This window comes from Salmo trutta, unplaced genomic scaffold (assembly GCF_901001165.1).
Source record: "Salmo trutta unplaced genomic scaffold, fSalTru1.1, whole genome shotgun sequence".
NCBI lineage: Eukaryota > Metazoa > Chordata > Actinopteri > Salmoniformes > Salmonidae > Salmo > Salmo trutta.
In genome coordinates this window covers 172,580-195,000 of record NW_021822565.1, presented here as the reverse complement: position 1 = coordinate 195,000, position 22,421 = coordinate 172,580, and the positions used below count along the sequence as shown (strand labels likewise).

The 22,421-nt window shown below is 47.7% G+C and overlaps 2 protein-coding genes across 2 annotated transcripts in view; one reads left to right on the top strand and one right to left on the bottom strand.

Annotated features, from left to right (window-relative positions):
- LOC115182690 (synaptic vesicle glycoprotein 2B) overlaps window positions 1-261 on the top strand; it is a 33,203-nt gene extending 32,942 nt beyond the window's left edge. Inside the window, exon 11 of the mRNA XM_029744190.1 lies at window positions 1-261. This exon is cut by the window's left edge and continues 544 nt beyond it. The gene's annotated coding sequence lies outside the window, so the exon portion shown is untranslated.
- Window positions 262-11,962: 11,701 nt separating this feature from the next.
- On the bottom strand, window positions 11,963-13,879 carry LOC115182691 (collagen alpha-1(I) chain-like). Its single transcript, XM_029744191.1, has one exon. It carries the CDS (start codon window positions 13,877-13,879, stop codon window positions 11,963-11,965), a length of 1,917 nt encoding a protein of 638 aa, XP_029600051.1.
- Window positions 13,880-22,421: the final 8,542 nt, after the last annotated feature.

The window sequence follows — 22,421 nt, the reverse complement described above, 5'->3', positions numbered from 1 at the left end:
CCTCAAAATGCCACCCCGTTAGCGCAAGGACAACTCACTCTGTATTGGGTATGTTTTTTTTTTTCAAAATGTGTTTTAAATTATTTTAAAACGAAAATAAAGAATACGAGAGATGAGAAATGTATCTACTTGGTAAGATGACAGCCAGTTTTACCACGTTGTGCTTTGATTTAAAACGAACTGTTCAGGAAAGGTATTGGCTTGACATTTGGGTTGGTATTCAACGACGGCTAAGGTTTTCAACGTAAAATGCTATTGTACGATTCAGAACCAATTTTCCATTGTCCTTGTTCCATTCCGTTTTTGCGATCAGAACTTTCATCTACGGTAGCCAGGTGGTTGAATTGTCCCATTTCTTCTTTGCCCTTAACTTTCCAGCTGGTCATGACGCCGAATGTAGCTCAGAATCCCCTCCATTCTATTCCACATCTCCCTTCTCTCCAAGGACTTTATATTTATACGTTATTCATCCCTTTGTATCGCTCAGCATCTGGTCTTCGTCTCCTGTTGTGTCTGTTAATAACCAGGACGACAACCTCGTCTGCTGTACAGTGGATGCATCTGGTGACGTACCAATATGTTTGTTGTATTGTTCTGTGTTCAGTCTCTCCTTTTACAGAAGAGCTGTTCTAGATTCTGATTCTATTAAATCCTGTCTAGTCTCTGTTCTGTCTCTCCTTTTACAGAAGAGCTGTGTTCTAGATTTTGATTCTATTACATCCTGTCTAGTCTGTGTTCAGTCTCTCCTTTTACAGAATAACAATATTGATTCTATTAAATCCTGTCTAGTCTGTGTTCAGTCTCTCCTTTTACAGAAGAGCTGTGTTCTAGATTCTGATTCTATTAAATCCTGTCTAGTCTGTGTTCAGTCTCTCCTTTTACAGAAGAGCTGTGTTCTAGATTCTGATTCTATTAAATCCTGTCTAGTCTGTGTTCAGTCTCTACTTTTACAGAAGAGCTGTGTTCTAGATTCTGATTCTATTAAATCCTGTCTAGTCTGTGTTCAGTCTCTCCTTTTACAGAAGAGCTGTGTTCTAGATTCTGATTCTATTAAATCCTGTCTAGTCTGTGTTCAGTCTCTCCTTTTACAGAAGAGCTGTGTTCTAGATTCTGATTCTATTAAATCCTGTCTAGTCTGTGTTCAGTCTCTCCTTTTCCAGAAGAACTGTGTTCTAGATTCTGATTCTATTAAATCCTGTCTTGGTTGTCTGTTGCCATGACAACGCAAGAATTTTTTTTCTAAAACTATGTGAAAATCTAAGTTTAGACATTTTTATATTTTACTCTGTTTTTAAAGTCGCTAAGTATCGTTTACAGCAGTGTTTCCCAACTCTGGTCCTCCAGTACCCCCAACCCTGGTCCTCCAGTACCCCCAACCCTGGTCCTCCAGTACCCCCCAACAGCCCAACCCTGGTCCTCCAGTACCCCCCAACCCTGGTCCTCCAGTACCCCCCAACCCTGGTCCTCCAGTACCCCCCAACTCTGGTCCTCCAGTACCCCCAACTCTGGTCCTCCAGTACCCCCCAACTCTGGTCCTCCTGTACCCCCAACTCTGGTCCTCCAGTACCCTCAACTCTGGTCCTCCAGTACCCCCAACCCTGGTCCTCCAGTACCCCCCAACTCTGGTCCTCCAGTACCCCCCAACTCTGGTCCTCCAGTACCCCCCAACCCTGGTCCTCCAGTACCCCCAACCCTGGTCCTCCAGTACCCCCCAACCCTGGTCCTCCAGTACCCCCAACTCTGGTCCTCCAGTACCCCCAACCCTGTTCCTCCAGTACCCCCAACCCTGGTCCTCCAGTACCCCCCAACCCTGGTCCTCCAGTACCCCCAACCCTGGTCCTCCAGTACCCTCCAACCCTGGTCCTCCAGTACCCCCCAACAGCCCAACCCTGGTCCTCCAGTACCCCCCAACCCTGGTCCTCCAGTACCCTCAACTCTGGTCCTCCAGTACCCCCAACCCTGGTCCTCCAGTACCCTCAACTCTGGTCCTCCAGTACCCCCCAACTCTGGTCCTCCAGTACCCCCAACCCTGGTCCTCCAGTACCCCAACCCTGGTCCTCCAGTACCCCCCAACTCTGGTCCTCCAGTACCCCCCAACTCTGGTCCTCCAGTACCCCCAACCCTGGTCCTCCAGTACCCCTCAACCCTGGTCCTCCAGTACCCCCCAACAGCCCATCTCTGGTCCTCCAGTACCCCCAACATCCTAACCCTGGTCCTCCAGTACCCTCAGGGTTGGGAAACACTGGTTAACAGCATGTGCGATATTTACATCAATCATTTATCCACATTTCTAAGGACTATGGTACTTTTTGACTTGATTGAGCTGTGTGTGTGTGTGTGTATGTGTGTATATTTGTGTGTGTATTTTAAATCCAAACGCTTTCTGTTTATTTACTTTAATACTTTAGTTTGACGACGGTTGTTGTATTTGTTGTTGTACAATATTAGACCCCGTTGTAAAATAACAGTCAAATCAACCCTTCATTTGTTGTACAGTCATTTCAGGACACATTCTATATACTCAATGTCTTGATTCACTAAAGGAACAACGGGGTCCTAGTAAAAAGGAGGGAAGTTCAGAGCAGAACTAACGTTTACTAATAACAAACCTCGTCTTCTAATTAGCTACTTTCTTTCTGGATACCTGCAGCCAGGTGTGTTATTTGGAGTCAGCCTTAACCCATTATTATAACCCCTTGACCTGCAGAACACCACTATGAGATGGTAGACAAGAAAACATACCTTTTTGTTTTTGTTTTTGTTTTGTGATGGTAAAACAATTAAATTGTGTTGTAACGTCTGGCTCGTTTCTGTCTATGTGGAGTTGAAATGCTGTAGTCTTTCCCTGTGGCTCAGTTGGTAGAGCATGGTGTGTGCAATGCCAGCATGGTGTTTGCAACGCCAGGGTTGTGGGTTCGATTCCCACGGGGGGGCCAGTACAAAAAAACAAAAAAAATGCATGAAATGAAATGTATGCATTCACTACTGTAAGTCGCTCTGGATAAGAGCGTCTGCTAAACGACTAAAATGTAAAATGTAATCAGTATCTCTGAAGCTGGACCTCATCCATCATTGTAGTGGGCAGTAACGTGTTTAAAATGCATATGTACAGTACGTATGATATTATAAATACTGTACCTCACGTGCGACTCGTAATAAGACGAAGCAATTGGCCAATAAAAAAGTTTATCTGACTCCATAGAGATAATTAGCAATATGCCAGAGACTACGGTTGAGTTACAGTAATAGACAATGAAGAAATTATTTTAATCACTTTGTAAAACCAATGGATTCACATACAAAGCATAAGTTACAAGGCATGATTAAATAAACAATACAAGTCATTCTTATAAGCATGAACAAATCAAACCATACCAAGTTTCCAGTAACTAAAACACTCCCAGGCCCAATCTCCATAGGGTGTCACAGCGTTTAAAAGGCTTGTGTGATGAGGGGATGAGACACAATGTAATTAAGACATAATTCCTTAGAGGACAATAAAATCCCTTTTGCCAAATAGAGTAATTCAGAGTTCACCCTGTTGTCACAAGGATCAGACCAAAACGCAGCGGGAATATGAATACTCATCTTCTTTTTATTTTGAAGAAGGAGAAACAACTAAATACTTTTACAAAAAAGAACAAAACGAAACAGTCCTGTCAGGTGCAACAAACACTAAACAAGGAACAACTACCCACAAATCCCATAGAAAAACACCCCTCTTAAATAGGACCTTCAATTAGAAGCAACGAGTAGCAGCTGCTTCCAATTGAAGGTCAACTAAACATAGAAATAGAAAGACTAGAACGAACATAGAAATATACTAACATAGAACATTAACCACAAACCCCAAAACACATAAAACAAACACCCCTCTTACGTAAGAACATAGCCCAACAAACCCCGAAACACTCTAAACAAACACCCCGTGCCACATCCTGACCAAACTACAATAACAAATAACCCCTTATACTGGTCAGGACGTGACACCTGTACAGATACAAATTACCATAGAGACCATACATTCATATAGACAGCATCAGAGAACAGTTACCACAGAGACCATACATCCATATAAACAGCATCAGAGAACAGTTACCATAGAGACCATACATCCATATAGACAGCATCAGAGAACAGTTACCATAGAGACCATACATCCATATAGACAGCATCAGAGAACAGTTACCACAGAGACCATACATCCATATAGACAGCATCAGAGAACAGTTACCATAGAGACCATACATCCATATAGACAGCATCAGAGTTATCATCAGAGAACAGTTACCATAGAGACCATACATCCATATAGACAGCATCAGAGTTATCATCAGAGAACAGTTACCATAGAGACCATACATCCATATAGACAGCATCAGAGTTATCATCAGAGAACAGTTACCATAGAGACCATACATCCATATAGACAGCATCAGAGTTATCATCAGAGAACAGTTACCATAGAGACCATACATCCATATAGACAGCATCAGAGAACAGTTACCATAGAGACCATACATCCATATAGACAGCATCAGAGTTATCATCACAGAACAGTTACCATAGAGACCATACATCCATATAGACAGCATCAGAGTTATCATCGGAGAACAGTTACCATAGAGACCATACATCCATATAGACAGCATCAGAGTTACCATAGAGACCATACAGCCATATAGACAGCATCAGAGTTACCATAGAGACCATACATCCATATAGACAGCATCAGAGTTATCATCACAGAACAGTTACCATAGAGACCATACATCCATATAGACAGCATCAGAGTTACCATAGAGACCATACATCCATATAGACAGCATCTGAGTTACCATAGAGACCATACATCCATATAGACAGCATCAGAGAACAGTTACCATAGAGACCATACAGCCATATAGACAGCATCAGAGTTACCATAGAGACCATACATCCATATAGACCACCCCCCGTGGGAATCAAACCCACAACCCTGGTGTTGCAAACACCATGCTGGCGTTGCAAACACCATGCTCTACCAAGTACAAAAAATTGCAAACACCATGCTGGCGTTGCAAACACCATGCTCTACCAGTACAAAAAATAATATAATGTATGAAATGTATGCATTCACTACTGTAAGTTGCTCTCGATAAGAGTGTCTGCTAAATTACTAAAATGTAAAAATGTAGTATATGGATGAGCGATGGCTGAGCAGCATAGGCAAGATGCAGTAGATGGTATAAAATACAATATATACACATGTGATATGAGTAATGTGAGATAATTAAACATCATTAAAGTGGCATTATTTAAAGTGACTAATGATCCCTTTATTAAAGCGGCCAGTGATCGGGTCTCAGTGTAGGCAGCAGCCTCTCTGTGTTTAACAGTCTGATGGCCTTGAGATAGAAGCTGTTTTTCAGTCTCTCGGTCCCAGCTTTGATACACCTGTACTGACCTCGCCTTCTGGATGATAGCAGGGTGAACAGGCAGTGGCTCGGGTGGTTGTTGTCCTTGATGGTCTTTTTGGCCTTCCTGTGACATCGGGTTCTGTAGGTGTCATGGAGGACAGGTATTTTGCCCCCGGTGATGCATTGTGCAGACCTCACTACCCTCTGCAGAGCCTTGTGGTTGAGGGCGGTGCAGTTGCCGTACCAGGCTGTGATACAGCCCGACAGGATGCTCTCAATTGTGCATTTGTAAAAGTTTGTCAGGGTTTTGGGTGACAAGCCAAATTTCTTCAGCCTCCTGTCTCCTTTGTTCTGTTGACGTTGAGTGAGAGGTTGTTTTCCTGACACCACACTCCGAGTGCCCTCACCTCCTCCCTGTAAGCTGTCTCATTGTTGTTGGTGATTAAGTCCACTACTGTTGTGTTGTCTGCAAACTTCATGATTGAGTTGGAGGTGTGCATGGCCACGCAGTCATGGGTGAACAAGGAGTACAGCAGAGGGCTGAGAACACACCCTTGTGGGGCCCCAGTGTTGAGGGTCAGCGAAGTGGAGATGTTTCCTACCTTCACCACCTGGGGGCAGCCTGTCAGAAAGTCCAGAACCCAATTGCACAGGGCGGGGTTGAGACCCAGGGCCTCCAGCTTGATGATGAGCTTGGAGAGTGCTATGGTGTTGGATGCTGAGCTGTAGTCAATCAACAGCATTCTTACATAGGTATTATTTTTGTCCAGATGGGATAGGGCAGTGTGCAGTGTGATGGCAATTGCGTCATCTGTGGACCTGTTGGGGCGGCATGCAAACAGAAGTGGGTCTAGGGTGGCGGTGATATGATCCTTGACTAGCCTCTCAAAGCACTTCATGATGACAGAAGTGAGTACTACGGGGCAGTAGACATTCAGATCAGCTATCTTTGCCTTTTTGGGTACAGGAACAATGGTGGCCATCTTGAAGCATGTGGGGACGACAGACTGGGATAGGGAGAGATTGAATATGTCCGTAAACACACCAGCCAGCTGGTCAGCTGGTCTGCGCATGCTCTGAGGATGCAGCTAGGGATGCCGTCTGGGCCAGCAGCCTTGCGAGGGTTAACACATTTAAAGGTTTTACTCACGTCAGCCATGGAAAAGGTCTTCGTGGGCGAGCCGCGACGGTGGCACTGTATTATCCTCAAAGCAGGCAAAGAAGGTGTTTAGTTTGTCTGGAAGCGTGACGTCAGTGTCCTTGATGTGGCTGTTTTAGTTTTTGTAATCCGTGATTTCCAGTAGACCCTGCCACATAAAGTGGCTTGCGAAAGTATTCACCCCCCTTGGTATTTTTCCTATTTTGTTGCCTTACAACCTGGAATTAAAATGGATTTTGGGGGGTTTGTATCATTTCATTTACACAACATGCCTACCACTTTGAAGATGCAAAATATTTTTTATTGTGAAATAAAGAAGAATTAAGACAAAAAAACTGAAAACTTGAGAGTGCAAAATCTCCTCCAGCAATTACAGCTGCAAGTCTCTTGGGGTATGTCTCTATAAGCTTGGCACATCTAGCCACTGGGATTTTTGCCCATTCTTCAAGGCATAACTGCTCCAGCTCCTTCAAGTTGGATGGGTTCCGCTGGTGTACAGGAATCTGTAAGTCATACCACAGATTCTCAATTGGATTGAGGTCTGGGCTTTGACTAGGCCATTCCAAGACATTCTATGTGTTTCCCCTTAAACCACTCGAGTGTTGCTTTAGCAGTATGCTTAGGGTCATTGTCCTGCTGGCAGGTGAACCTGTCCCACTCTCAAATCTCTGGAAGACCGAAACACGTTGCCCTCAATAAATTCCCTGTATTTAGCGCCATCCATCATTCCTTTAATTCTGACCGGTTTCCCAGTACCTGCCTATGAAAAACATTAGATGGTGTTCTCGGAATGATGAGAGGGGTGATGAGAGGTGTTTGGTGAACAAGCATGGGAAACAGTGTTTAAACCCTTTACAATACAAATCTGTGAACTTATTTGGATTTTTACGAATTATCTTTGAAAGACAGGGTCCTGAAAAAGGGACGTTTCTATTTTTGCTGAGTTTAGCACTAGTTCAATTGCTGGAAGTCTATGAGTATCTGCTAGCTAGCAAATATCCTTAGACTTCGGCCTCACTCCCCCCTATCTGAGATATCTACTGCAGCCCTCATCCTCCACATACATCACCCGTTCACTCCCCCCTATCTGAGATATCTACTGCAGCCCTCATCCTCCACATACAACACCCGTTCTGCCAGTCACATTCTGTTAAAGGTCCCCAAAGCACACACATCCCTGGGTCGCTCGTCTTTTCAATTCGCTGCAGTCAGCGCCTGGAACGAGCTGCAACAAACACTCAAACTGGACAGTTTAATCTCTGTCTCTTCATTCAAACACTCAGTCATGGACACTCTTACTGACAGTTGTGGCTGCTTTGTGTGATGTATTGTTGTCTCTACCTTCTTGCCCTTTGTGCTGTTGTCTATGCCCAATAATGTTTGCACCATGTTTTGTGCTGCTACCATGTTGTGTTGCTACCATGCAGTGTTGTCATGTTGTGTTGCTACCATGCTGTGTTGTCATGTTGTGTTGCTACCATGCTGTGTTGCTACCATGCTGTGTTGTCATGTTGTGTTGCTACCATGCTGTGTTGTCATGTTCTGTTACTGCCTTGCTATTGTCACGCTCTGATTTAGGAGAGTTGTGTTTCCTCTGTTTAATTAGGTCAGGGTGTGATAGTTGGGTGGCATTCTATGTTTTGTTTTTCTATGTTTTGGCCGGGTATGGTTTCCAATCAGAGGCAGCTGTCTATTGTTGTCTCTGATTGGAAGCCATACTTAGGCAGCCTGTTTTGCCCTTTGTTTTTTCGTGGGTAGTTGTTTTCTGTTTCGTTTGAGTACCTGACAGAACTGTCGGCTGTCACCAGACGGTCTCTCTTTATGTAGTGTCATGTTGTCTCTCTTGTCCTGATGTGTGTTTAGTCCTATATTTATGTTATTTTTTAATTTTTTAAAATCCCATCCCCCGTCCCTGCAGAAGGTCTATTGCCTTTTGGTAGACCATCATTGTAAATAAGAATTTGTTCTTAACTGACTTGCCTAGTTAAATAAAGGTTCAATAAAAACTCTAATTAGCATTGGCTTGCGAAACTACAGTTGAAGTCGGAAGTTTACATACACTTAGGTTGGAGTCATTAAAACTTGTTTTTTCATCCACTCTTGTTAACAAACTATAGTTTTGGCAAGTCTGTTAGGACATCTACTTTGTACATGACGCAAGTCATTTTTCCAACTATTGTTTACAGACAGATTATTTCACTTATAATTCACTGTATCACAATTCCAGTGGGTCAGAAGTTTACATACACTAAGTTGACTGTGCCTTTAAACAGCTTGGAAAATTCCAGAAAATGTTGTCATGGCTTTAGAAGCTTCTGATAGGCTAATTGACATCATTTGAGTCAATTGGAGGTGTACCTGTGGATGTATTTCAAGGCCTACCTTCAAACTCGGAGGGGGGGGGTTAGAAGGATTACTTTATCCTATCCCAGGTATTCCTTAAAGAGGTGGGGTTTCAGGTGTCTCCGGAAGGTGGTGATTGACTCCGCTGTCCTGGCGTCGTGAGGGAGCTTGTTCCACCATTGGGGTGCCAGAGCAGCGAACAGTTTTGACTGGGCTGTGCGGGAACTGTGCTTCCGCAGAGGTAGGGAGGCCAGCAGGCCAGAGGTGGATGAACGCAGTGCCCTTCTTTGGGTGTAGGGACTGATCAGAGCCTGAAGGTACGGAGGTGCCGTTCCCCTCACAGCTCCGCATGGTCTTGTAGCAGATGCGAGCTTCAACTGGAAGCCAGTGGAGTGTGCGGAGGAGCGGGGTGACGTGAGAGAACTTGGGAAGGTTGAACACCAGACGGGGCTGCGGCGTTCTGGATGAGTTGTAGAGTGAAGCAGCTCTGTAGCAGGGTTTCCCCTGTATGTACAGAGACACCTGACCTGTAGTTTGCTTCTCCTCTGCTCCTCCCTCCGCCTGTGACATCACAGCTTTAATCCGCCTTTTATCCCCCCCCCACCACCGTCTCTGCCGGCTACCAGAACCAAGATAGATTTATCTCTCAGTAATGAGCCATGAGCCACGGGGAGAGAGTCCTGACTAAACAGGTAGTCTATAACACTAGGAAATACACATTACCTTCGTTATCAACACACCTGCTGCTTCTAATGTGGAGATAGATATTTAAGGATATCTGTTCATTGTTCTCTGGAATACTTTGTTTGGGGTAAGTTTTCTCTATTGATTTATCTAACCTCGTTTTCTAACATTGCTATGGGCACAGCCAGACAATTACACTTCCGCTTTACGTTTAAAACATGGTACAGGCTCTTATCCAGGCTCTTATCCAGGCTCTTATCCAGGCTCTTATCCAGGCTCTTATCCAGGCTCTTATCCAGACAGACTTACAGTTGTGGGTTCGATTCCCACGGGGGACCAGTACGGAACAAAAAAAAAAGAAAATGTATGAAATGTATGAAAATGTATGAAATGTATGCCTTCACTACTGTAAGTCGCTCTGGATAAGAGCGTCTGCTAAATGACTAAAATGTAAAAAAATGGAATGTGAATTTTATCCAGATTGTTTTGTGGATATGAAAGCTGGTTGTTCCTGTTACCAGCTGTGTGTCCACCCTTCGCTGTCCTACTTTCCCCCCCTTGAGGACAATAAAGACATCATGTCATGTCATATTATTTGTCCTCATGAGCCTGTCATAACTCATATGTACTGTATCTCATCCTATTTGCTGTAATCATTTGTGGTCAGTCTTGTTTGTTACAGAGCGTTCCTATTAGCTGGCCTCATAGGTAATAACCTATTCTGGCTTGTCTTGTCCTCATGCTCTGTATTAGCTGGCCTCATAGGTAATAACCTATACTGTCTTGTCCTCATGCTCTGTATTAGCTGGCCTCATAAGCAGTCCATGTAGCTTTTTTTTACATTTTACATTTTTAGTCATTTAGCAGACGCTCTTATCCAGAGCAACTTACAGTAGTGAATAAATACATTTCATAATTTTTTTTTTTTTTTTCCCGTACTGGCCCCCCGTGGGAATTGAACCCACAACCCTGGCGTTGCAAACACCATGCTCTACCAACTGAGCTACAGGGAAGGCTTTTTAAAACTCTCCTGAACAGACACACCGAACGGCATCGTCTGACAACAGACATGCCGAACACAGGACGGTATCGTCTGACAACAGACAGGACGGTATCGTCTGACAACAGACACATCGAACACAGGACAGTATCGTCTGACAACAGACACATCGAACACAGGGCGGTAACGTCTGACAACAGACACACCGAACACAGGGCGGTATCGTCTGACAACAGACACGCTGAACACAGGACGGTATCGTCTGACAACAGACACATCGAACACAGGACGGTATCGTCTGACAACAGACTCGCCGAACACAGGACGGTATCGTCTGACAACAGACTCGCCGAATACAGGACGGTATCGTCTGACAGCAGACTCGCCGAATACAGGACGGTATCGTCTGACAGCAGACTCGCCGAATACAGGACGGTATCGTCTGACAGCAGACTCGCCGAATACAGGACGGTACCGTCTGACAACAGACTCGCCGAATACAGGACGGTATCGTCTGACAACAGACACATCGAACACAGGGCGGTATCGTCTGACAACAGACACACCGAACACAGGGCGGTATCGTCTGACAACAGACACGCTGAACACAGGACGGTATCGTCTGACAACAGACACATCGAACACAGGACGGTATCGTCTGACAACAGACACAGACACGCCGAACACAGGACGGTATCGTCTGACAACAGACACGCCGAACACAGGACGGTATCGTCTGACAACAGACTCGCCGAATACAGGACGGTATCGTCTGACAACAGACACATCGAACACAGGACAGTATCGTCTGACAACAGACACGCCGAACACAGGACGGTATCGTCTGACAACAGACTCGCCGAATACAGGACGGTATCGTCTGACAGCAGACTCGCCGAATACAGGACGGTATCGTCTGACAGCAGACTCGCCGAATACAGGACGGTATCGTCTGACAGCAGACTCGCCGAATACAGGACGGTACCGTCTGACAACAGACTCGCCGAATACAGGACGGTATCGTCTGACAACAGACTCGCCGAATACAGGACGGTATCGTCTGACAACAGACTCGCCGAATACAGGACGGTATCGTCTGACAGCAGACTCGCCGAATAAAGGACGGTATCGTCTGACAACAGACTCGCCGAATACAGGACGGTATCGTCTGACAGCAGACACGCCGAACACAGGACGGTATCGTCTGATAACAGACAGCACATATTTTATTGTCACTGATAATTTGGACAAATTATGATTTCTTAGGTGTTGGTATCTTTGTCATTTGAGAAGGGCAGAAGGGCTGAGTTTCTGTTTAGGGGGTAGAGACTGCACTAGTCTCAATAGTATCTTATCTGATACATCTCTCTTTCGCAATTAGCTGTCCTCCCCTGCTGATCCCCGACCCACTGGGGTTGGGTGGAGTGATAACTCCCCTGCTGAGCCCCGTCCCACTGGGGTTGGGTGGAGTGATAACTCCCTGCTGATCCCCGTCCCTCTGGGGTTGGGTGGAGTGATAACTCCCCTGCTGAGCCCCGTCCCACTGGGGTTGGGTGGAGTGATAACTCCCCTGCTGAGCCCCGTCCCACTGGGGTTGGGTGGAGTTATAACTCCCCTGCTGATCCCCGTCCCACTGGGGTTGGGTGGAGTGATAACTCCCCTGCTGAGCCCCGTCCCACTGGGGTTGGGTGGAGTGATAACTCCCCTGCTGATCCCCGTCCCTCTGGGGTTGGGTGGAGTGATAACTCCCCTGCTGAGCCCCGTCCCACTGGGGTTGGGTGGAGTGATAACTCCCCTGCTGATCCCCGTCCCACTGGGGTTGGGTGGAGTGATAACTCCCCTGCTGAGCCCCGTCCCACTGGGGTTGGGTGGAGTGATAACTACCCTGCTGATCCCCGTCCCACTGGGGTTGGGTGGAGTGATAACTCCCCTGCTGATCCCCGTCCCACTGGGGTTGGGTGGAGTGGTAACTCCCCTGCTGATCCCCATCCCACTGGGGTTGGGTGGAGTGATAACTCCCCTGCTGATCCCCGTCCCACTGGGGTTGGGTGGAGTGATAACTCCCCTGCTGAACCCCGTCCCACTGGGGTTGGGTGGAGTGGTAACTCCCCTGCTGATCCCCGTCCCACTGGGGTTGGGTGGAGTGATAACTCCCCTGCTGAGCCCCGTCCCACTGGGGTTGGGTGGAGTGATAACTCCCCTGCTGATCCCCGTCCCACTGGGGTTGGGTGGAGTGATAACTCCCCTGCTGAGCCCCGTCCCACTGGGGTTGGGTGGAGTGATAACTCCCCTGCTGATCCCCGTCCCACTGGGGTTGGGTGGAGTGATAACTCCCCTGCTGAGCCCCGTCCCACTGGGGTTGGGTGGAGTGATAACTACCCTGCTGATCCCCGTCCCACTGGGGTTGGGTGGAGTGATAACTCCCCTGCTGATCCCCGTCCCACTGGGGTTGGGTGGAGTGGTAACTCCCCTGCTGATCCCCATCCCACTGGGGTTGGGTGGAGTGATAACTCCCCTGCTGATCCCCGTCCCACTGGGGTTGGGTGGAGTGATAACTCCCCTGCTGAACCCCGTCCCACTGGGGTTGGGTGGAGTGGTAACTCCCCTGCTGATCCCCGTCCCACTGGGGTTGGGTGGAGTGATAACTCCCCTGCTGAGCCCCGTCCCACTGGGGTTGGGTGGAGTGATAACTCCCCTGCTGAGCTCCGTCCCACTGGGGTTGGGTGGAGTGATAACTCCCCTGCTGAGCCCCGTCCCACTGGGGTTGGGTGGAGTGATAACTCCCCTGCTGAACCCCATCCCACTGGGGTTGGGTGGAGTGATAACTCCCCTGCTGAACCCCATCCCACTGGGGTTGGGTGGAGTGATAACTCCCCTGCTGAACCCCGTCCCACTGGGGTTGGGTGGAGTGATAACTCCCCTGCTGAACCCCGTCCCACTGGGGTTGGGTGGAGTGATAACTCCCCTGCTGAACCCCGTCCCACTGGGGTTGGGTGGAGTGATAACTCCCCTGCTGAACCCCGTCCCACTGGGGTTGGGTGGAGTGATAACTCCCCTGCTGAGCCCCGTCCCACTGGGGTTGGGTGGAGTGATAACTCCCCTGCTGAACCCCATCCCACTGGGGTTGGGTGGAGTGATAACTCCCCTGCTGAGCTCCATCCCACTGGGGTTGGGTGGAGTGATAACTCCCCTGCTGAACCCCATCCCTCTGGGGTTGGGTGGAGTGATAACTCCCCTGCTGAACCCCATCCCACTGGGGTTGGGTGGAGTGATAACTCCCCTGCTGAACCCCATCCCACTGGGGTGGAGTGATAACTACCCTACTGAACCCCATCCCATTGGGGTTGGGTGGAGTGATAACTCCCCTGCTGAGCCCCGTCCCACTGGGGTTGGGTGGAGTGATAACTCCCCTGCTGAGCCCCATCCCACTGGGGTTGGGTGGAGTGATAACTCCCCTGCTGAACCCCATCCCACTGGGGTGGAGTGATAACTCCCCTGCTGAACCCACTGGGGTTGGGTGGAGTGATAACTCCCCTGCTGAGCCCCATCCCACTGGGGTTGGGTGGAGTGATAACTCCCCTGCTGAACCCCGTCCCACTGGGGTTGGGTGGAGTGATAACTCCCCTGCTGAACCCCATCCCACTGGGGTTGGGTGGAGTGATAACTCCCCTGCTGAGCCCGATCCCACTGGGGTTGGGTGGTGTGATAACTCCCCTGCTGAGCCCCATCCCACTGGGGTTGGGTGGAGTGATAACTCCCCTGCTGAGCCCCATCCCACTGGGGTTGGGTGGAGTGATAACTCCCCTGCTGAACCCCATCCCACTGGGGTGGAGTGATAACTCCCCTGCTGAACCCACTGGGGTTGGGTGGAGTGATAACTCCCCTGCTGAGCCCCATCCCACTGGGGTTGGATGGAGTGATAACTCCCCTGCTGAGCCCCATCCCACTGGGGTGGAGTGATAACTCCCCTGCTGAACCCACTGGGGTTGGGTGGAGTGATAACTCCCCTGCTGAGCTCCATCCCACTGGGGTGGAGTGATAACTCCCCTGCTGAGCCCCATCCCACTGGGGTGGAGTGATAACTCCCCTGCTGAGCCCCATCCCACTGGGGTTGGGTGGAGTGATAACTCCCCTGCTGAGCCCCATCCCACTGGGGTGGAGTGATAACTCCCCTGCTGAGCTCCATCCCACTGGGACCTGGTCAAGAGGACTTGTACCAGCGGCGAGGGGACATACAAAAGGAAACTGTCTGTCTCTCTGAATGTCCAAGAGTATATAACTCAGTTGTCAAATCAACTGTCTGTTTTCAGTTCAGAGCACAAACAGGCCTGTATTTCCCTCCGCTGTGCCTTCGGCCAGAGGAATATTCCAGTCTGTTTAGCGGGACGCTGTTTGTCCTGCGGGAGAGTAGGCCGCTGCCAGCTGATCCCAAGTCCCCTGCTGAACCCACTGGGGTTGGGTGGAGTGATAACTCCCCTGCTGAGCCCCATCCCACTGGGGTTGGGTGGAGTGATAACTCCCCTGCTGAGCCCGATCCCACTGGGGTGGAGTGATAACTCCCCTGCTGAACCCACTGGGGTTGGGTGGAGTGATAACTCCCCTGCTGAGCTCCATCCCACTGGGGTGGAGTGATAACTCCCCTGCTGAGCCCCATCCCACTGGGGTGGAGTGATAACTCCCCTGCTGAGCCCCATCCCACTGGGGTTGGGTGGAGTGATAACTCCCCTGCTGAGCCCCATCCCACTGGGGTGGAGTGATAACTCCCCTGCTGAGCTCCATCCCACTGGGACCTGGTCAAGAGGACTTGTACCAGCGGCGAGGGGACATACAAAAGGAAACTGTCTGTCTCTCTGAATGTCCAAGAGGATATAACTCAGTTGTCAAATCAACTGTCTGTTTTCAGTTCAGAGCACAAACAGGCCTGTATTTCCCTCCGCTGTGCCTTCGGCCAGAGGAATATTCCAGTCTGTTTAGCGGGACGCTGTTTGTCCTGCGGGAGAGTAGGCCGCTGCCAGCTGATCCCAAGTCCCCTGCTGAGCCCCATCCCACTGGGACCTGTTTGTCCTGCGGGAGAGTAGGCCGCTGCCAGCTGATCCCAAGTCGTTCCCTACCTCTCCCCCTTTAGCACTTACCCTTCAATGTTTGTAGATCTCAACGGTCTCTAGATAGGTCTAAGCAGTGTATTGGTGAAGCTCATGCTGTTACACCTTAGAGACGTCCCACGTCGAAGGGATATGGCCAGGGGGGAGGGCTAGGGAGCGAATTAGGACAGGCAAAGACATGGCTGTATTCCCAATAGCCTGGCCGGCTCAGACTGCAGGAGGAGGAGGAGGCAACAAACAGACAGTCCACTTTGATTGGTAAATCCGGTGTTATACCTGACCAATACATGACAGTGTAACAGGGGCGTTGGGCTCTATGTCATGTGATACCAGGTAGACAGGTGATACCTGGGTAGGCATTAGGCTCTGGTCATGTGATACCAGGTAGGCAGGTGATACCTGGGTAGGCGTTAGGCTCTGGTCATGTGATACCAGGTAGACAGGGGATACCTGGGTAGGCGTTAGGCTCTATGTCATGTGATACCAGGAAGACAGGTGATACCTGGGTAGGCATTAGGCTCTGGTCATGTGATACCAGGTAGACAGGTGATACCTGGGTAGGCATTAGGCTCTATGTCATGTGATACCAGGTAGACAGGTGATACCTGGGTAGGCATTAGGCTCTGGTCATGTGATACCAGGTAGACAGGTGATACCTGGGTAGACGTTAGGCTCTATGTCATGTAATACCAGGTAGACAGGTGATACCTGGGTAGGCATTAGGCTCTGGTCATGTGATACCAGGTAGACAGGTGATACCTGTGTTCCTTAAGGTAGGATGATCCCAACTGTTTTCTGTATGTTCTCCTGATTTTATTTTTCATTCTTTCCAGTGTCATGAAACTGAACCCACATCAAGCTCCAATATATGTAAGTATTTATCCTGGTCCTTGATCCCATGTAGGTGTGAATAGGGTCTGGGGTTGCTGCAGTATATTAGTAGTGTGAATAGGGTCTGGGGTTGCTGCAGTATATTAGTAGTGTGTGAATAGGGTCTGGGGTTGCTGCAGTATATTAGTAGTGTGTATAGGGTCTGGGGTTGCTGCAGTATAGTAGTAGTGTGAATAGGGTCTGGGGTTGCTGCAGTATATTAGTAGTAGTGTGAATAGGGTCTGGGGTGGCTGCAGTATGTTAGTAGTGTGTGAATAGGGTCTGGGGTTGCTGCAGTATATTAGTAGTGTGTGAATAGGGTCTGGGGTTGCTGCAGTATATTAGGAGTGTGTGAATAGGGTCTGGGGTGGCTGCAGTATATTAGTAGTGTGAATAGGGTCTGGGGTTGCTGCAGTATATTAGTAGTGTGAATAGGGTCTGGTGTGGCTGCAGTATAGTAGTAGTGTGAATAGGGTCTGGGGTGGCTGCAGTATATTAATAGTGTGAATAGGGTCTGGTGTGGCTGCAGTATAGTAGTAGTGTGAATAGGGTCTGGGGCGGCTGCAGTATATTAGTATAGTGTGAATTGGGTCTGGGGTGGCTGCAGTATATTAGTAGTGTGAATAGGGTCTGGTGTGGCTGCAGTATAGTAGTAGTGGGAATAGGGTCTGGGGCGGCTGCAGTATATTAGTAGTGTGTGAATAGGGTCTGGGGTGGCTGCAGTATATTAGTAGTGTGTGAATAGGGTCTGGGGCGGCTGCAGTATATTAGTAGTGTGTGAATAGGGTCTGGGGTGGCTGCAGTATATTAGTAGTGTGAATAGGGTCTGGGGTTGCTGCAGTATATTAGTAGTGTGAATAGGGTCTGGGGTTGCTGCAGTATATTAGTAGTGTGAATAGGGTCTGGGGTTGCTGCAGTATATTAGTAGTGTGAATAGGGTCAGGGGTTGCTGCAGTATATTAGTAGTGTGAATAGGGTCTGGGGTTGCTGCAGTATATTAGTAGTGTGAATAGGGTCTGGGGTTGCTGCAGTATATTAGTAGTGTGAATAGGGTCTGGGGTTGCTGCAGTATATTAGTAGTGTGAATAGGGTCTGGGGTAGCTGCAGTATATTAGTAGTGTGAATAGGGTCTGGGGTGGCTGCAGTATATTAGTAGTGTGAATAGGGTCTGGGGTTGCTGCAGTATAGTAGAATTGTGAATAGGGTCTGGGGTTGCTGCAGTATATTAGTAGTAGTGTGAATAGGGTCTGGGGTTGCTGCAGTATATTAGTGGTGTGAATAGGGTCTGGGGTGGCTGCAGTATATTAGTATAGTGTGAATAGGGTCTGGGGTGGCTGCAGTATATTAGTAGTGTGAATAGGGTCTGAGGTGGCTGCAGTTTATTAGTAGTGTCGTGTCTTTGGGTACCATTAAACTGAAGACATGTTTATCAATTAACTCCCTGTAATTATTATCACGCGATTGTACTGATTAATCGTTTAATTGTAATTAACTAGGAGAGCGGGGCACCAAGGGAAATATTCAGATTACAAAGTTATAATTTTCCTAATATAACTTTCCTATATTATAATATTATAGTATAGGCCGATTATCTTCTGGTCTAAATGGTGTATTTTACCTCGCGTCCAGTCTCATTCCAAACGTCATAAATTGTTGTATCTGCACGAACCCAGTCTTTACTCAAATCTTCCATACATCAATTGTCTTAAAATCATTTATTTACTACACTAAGTAATTAACAGAAAATATACAAACAGTAGTTATCGTCACAAAGAATTGGTAGAGGAATGTGCCCTTATGGGCTAAACAGGCAGGTCGGCCTGTTGAACAATGGATCATAAAAGGTCAGCTGTGGCACAGAGTTCATTAATATTAACAATTGATATGCTAATCCTTTGCACATGAACGCTCACTCATTCGGGAACAACAGCAATCAATATATATTTACGCTCAGTGTGTCGTCGGGATCCTTGTTGGAGAGTTCTGTTCTGTTGGGGAGTTTTGTCCGCGTTCTCTCTCTCTCGGTTAGAATGGATCTTTCAGAGCGACATTCATTAATGTTGTCATAGAATGGATGTTTCGTTGGTCTTCACGTTCGATGATATAATTTACTTAGCTGCAGACTAATAATTAATATCAAAGACTTGTTCTTATTCTGTCGGTCTCGATAGTCTAAAAGTTAACCACGTGGTGTAGTTCACTTTCAGTATAGGAATTGGATGGTCAAACCTACTGGCCAACTCACTAATGGAGTGGAGGCCTGGTCTGAAAAAAGTAGCTCAGGGTATAGTTTTATAGTGAACATGTCACATGACGCCTGGTCCTGTCTGTGTCCCTGGGGGGGGGGGGGGGGGGGGGGGGGGCGTGCCGATGACTGAGTTAAGCTTGGTACAGAAATACAATTCTCTCACATTAACATCAGTACATAGCATCTCAATGTATTACAAATAGCTTTATCCTTATTAATACATTTTATACAACCATTATGATGCAAGTCTCATCGCTGAGGCTATTATATAAACAGTTTTATGGTAATATGGCTATATTGTCTCTTCTGAGTATCACAAAATTGTACCAAGCGGACCAGTTCGTAGCTGGATTCTTCACCAATCTTTCATACCTTCTCCAGAACACAAATGTCGCTTGGCTCCCCAATTCTGTGAGTTGGAAGAATTTCCTGTGTCTCTCTATGGGCCATGTGGCAAGAGATCTCCTCTTAGTTTTACAACCCTTTCACACAGGGCCTGGGTTGGGGGGAGGTAGGTTGGGGGATGGTACAAAGGGGAGGGGGTCAACTGTCCTCCCTGTACTCAAAGAGGCCAACGTCATGACAGTAGTGTGAATAGGGTCTGGGGCGGCTGCAGTATATTAGTAGTGTGAATAGGGTCTGGGGTGGCTGCAGTATATTAGTAGTGTGAATAGGGTCTGGGGTGGCTGCAGTATATTAGTATAGTGTGAATAGGGTCTGGGGCGGCTGCAGTATATTAGTAGTGTGAATAGGGTCTGGGGTGGCTGCAGTATATTAGTAGTGTGAATAGGGTCTGGTGTGGCTACAGTATATTAGTAGTGTGAATAGGGTCTGGGGTGGCTGCAGTATATTAGTAGTGTGAATAGGGTCTGGGGTGGCTGCAGTATATTAGTAGTGTGAATAGGGTCTGGGGTTGCTGCAGTATATTAGTATAGTGTGAATAGGGTCTGGGGTGGCTGCAGTAATTAGTAGTGTGAATAGGGTCTGGGGTGGCTGCAGTATATTAGTATAGTGTGAATTGGGTCTGGGGCGGCTGCAGTATATTAGTAGTGTGTGAATAGGGTCTGGGGTGGCTGCAGTATATTAGTTGTGTGAATAGGGTCTGGGGTGGCTGCAGTATATTAGTAGTGTGTGAATAGGGTCTGGTGTGGCTGCAGTATATTAGTAGTGTGAATAGGGTCTGGGGTGGCTGCAGTATATTAGTAGTGTGAATAGGGTCTGGGGCTGCAGCATATTAGTGGTGTGAATAGGGTCTGGGGTGGCTGCAGTATATTAGTAGTGTGAATAGGGTCTGGGGTGGCTGCAGTATATTAGTAGTGTGAGTAGGGTCTGGGGCTGCAGTATATTAGTGGTGTGAATAGGGTCTGGGGCGGCTGCAGTATATTAGTAGTGTGAATAGGGTCTGGGGTGGCTGCAGTATATTAGTAGTGTGAATAGGGTCTGGTGTGGCTGCAGTATATTAGTAGTGTGAATAGTGTCTGGGGTGGCTGCAGTATATTAGTAGTGTGAATAGGGTCTGGGGTGGCTGCAGTATATTAGTAGTGTGAATAGGGTCTGTGGTGGCTGCAGTATATTAGTAGTGTGAATAGGGTCTGGGGTGGCTGCAGTATATTAGTAGTGTGAATAGGGTCTGGGGTTGCTACAGTATATTAGTATAGTGTGAATAGGGTCTGGGGTGGCTGCAGTATATTAGTAGTGTGAATTGGGTCTGGGGTGGCTGCAGTATATTAGTAGTTTGAATAGGGTCTGGGGTGGCTGCAGTATATTAGTAGTGGGAATAGGGTCTGGGGTGGCTGCAGTATATTAGTAGTGTGAATAGGGTCTGGGGCGGCTGCAGTATATTAGTAGTGTGAATAGGGTCTGGGGCGGCTGCAGTATATTAGTAGTGTGAATAGGGTCTGGGGTGGCTGCAGTATATTAGTAGTGTGAATAGGGTCTGGGGCGGCTGCAGTATATTAGTAGTGTGAATAGGGTCTGGGGCGGCTGCAGTATATTAGTAGTGTGAATAGGGTCTGGGGCGGCTGCAGTATATTAGTAGTGTGAATAGGGTCAGGGGCGGCTGCAGTATATTAGTAGTGTGAATAGGGTCTGGGGCTGCAGTATATTAGTTGTGTGAATAGGGTCTGGGGCGGCTGCAGTATATTAGTAGTGTGAATAGGGTCTGGGGTGGCTGCAGTATATTAGTAGTTTGAATAGGGTCTGGGGTGGCTGCAGTATATTAGTAGTGTGAATAGTGTCTGGGGTGGCTGCAGTATATTAGTAGTGTGAATAGGGTTAGGGTTAGTCTTCACCAATCTTTCATACCTTCTCCAGAACACAAATGTCGCTTGGCTCCCCAATTCTGTGAGTTGGAAGAATTTCCTGTGTCTCTCTATGGGCCATGTGGCAAGAGATTCTCCTCTTAGTTTTACAACCCTTTCACACAGGGCCTGGGTTGGGGGGAAGGTAGGTTGGGGGATGGTACAAAGGGGAGGGGGTCAACTGTCCTCCCTGTACTCAAAGAGGCCAACGTCATGACATACCCCCCCTGGTGGTTTGGATCTTGTTTATCCTGCAAGTTACAAATCAACATAAAATCATGACCACGTGATGTCCCGTTGGTAGATCATCGTTTCAGTCCCCTCTGGTGGTTGAACTGTTATAGGCTCTCTGGAAGCGGAGCCGTCCACCACAAGGATGGGCAGTTGATGTCCGGTTGGTGATCGCCGTTGCGGTCTCCTCTAGTGGTGTACCTTGGTAGGTTCCCTGGAAGCTGCAAATTACCCCAGGAAGGGCCAGGGGATGTCCTGGTTGGTGATCGCCGTTGCGGTCCCCCCCCTCTGGTGGTTTACCTTGGTAGTCTCTCTGACAGCGGGCATGCTGCCACAAGGATAGGCCATGGGTGTCCGGATTTGGGGTCGCCGTTCTGGACCCGTCGTCCAGACTGGAAGATCTGGCAGTAACTTAGGCAGATGTTAACAACGCACACACACTCATGAAATATATATAATTACATTTATTCCCCAATGAGCGGCGTTGTGGCACTAAGTGATGGTTGTATGGGGACTTTGTTTATGGCTCTGTCACTTCCTAAGTGTCAAAGGAACTGAACCGAAAAGGAATGAAAGCATAAACAAAAAAATATACAAAATATAGTTCTCACACAAAAAAAAAAATCATCTAATTGGACTGTATTCTATATACGTCCAATGTTCTGGCAAAATGATTATCATGGCATTGTCTCTAATGCCATATCTAGGGTTTTTCCTACTTGGTGTGTTGCTTAGGCGCTATCCTAAGTTGATAACTATATGATAAGTCTACAGCTGTAATGCACTAGTTTTTGGCAGTCTACAGGTATGACCTATGGACTTCTGGGAAGAAAACTGGTGAGTGCTGTAGAGTCAAAGGCCTAGAAGTAAATGTTCAACTTTACTAAGGCTGGTATATTGCTTGGGCCCTTAAGTGGTCCTAGCATAAATCCTAATTGGATGTTCCGTTGTGCATGTGCGTTTATGCTTACACACGCGCGCATGTCAAGGGAAGAAAACCAAGTATTCTGGCAGATTACAACTTGTTCAGAATGAGTCTGACGTAGTCAGGTAATTTTCAGGTCAATGCCTGGAGGTCAGTCAGA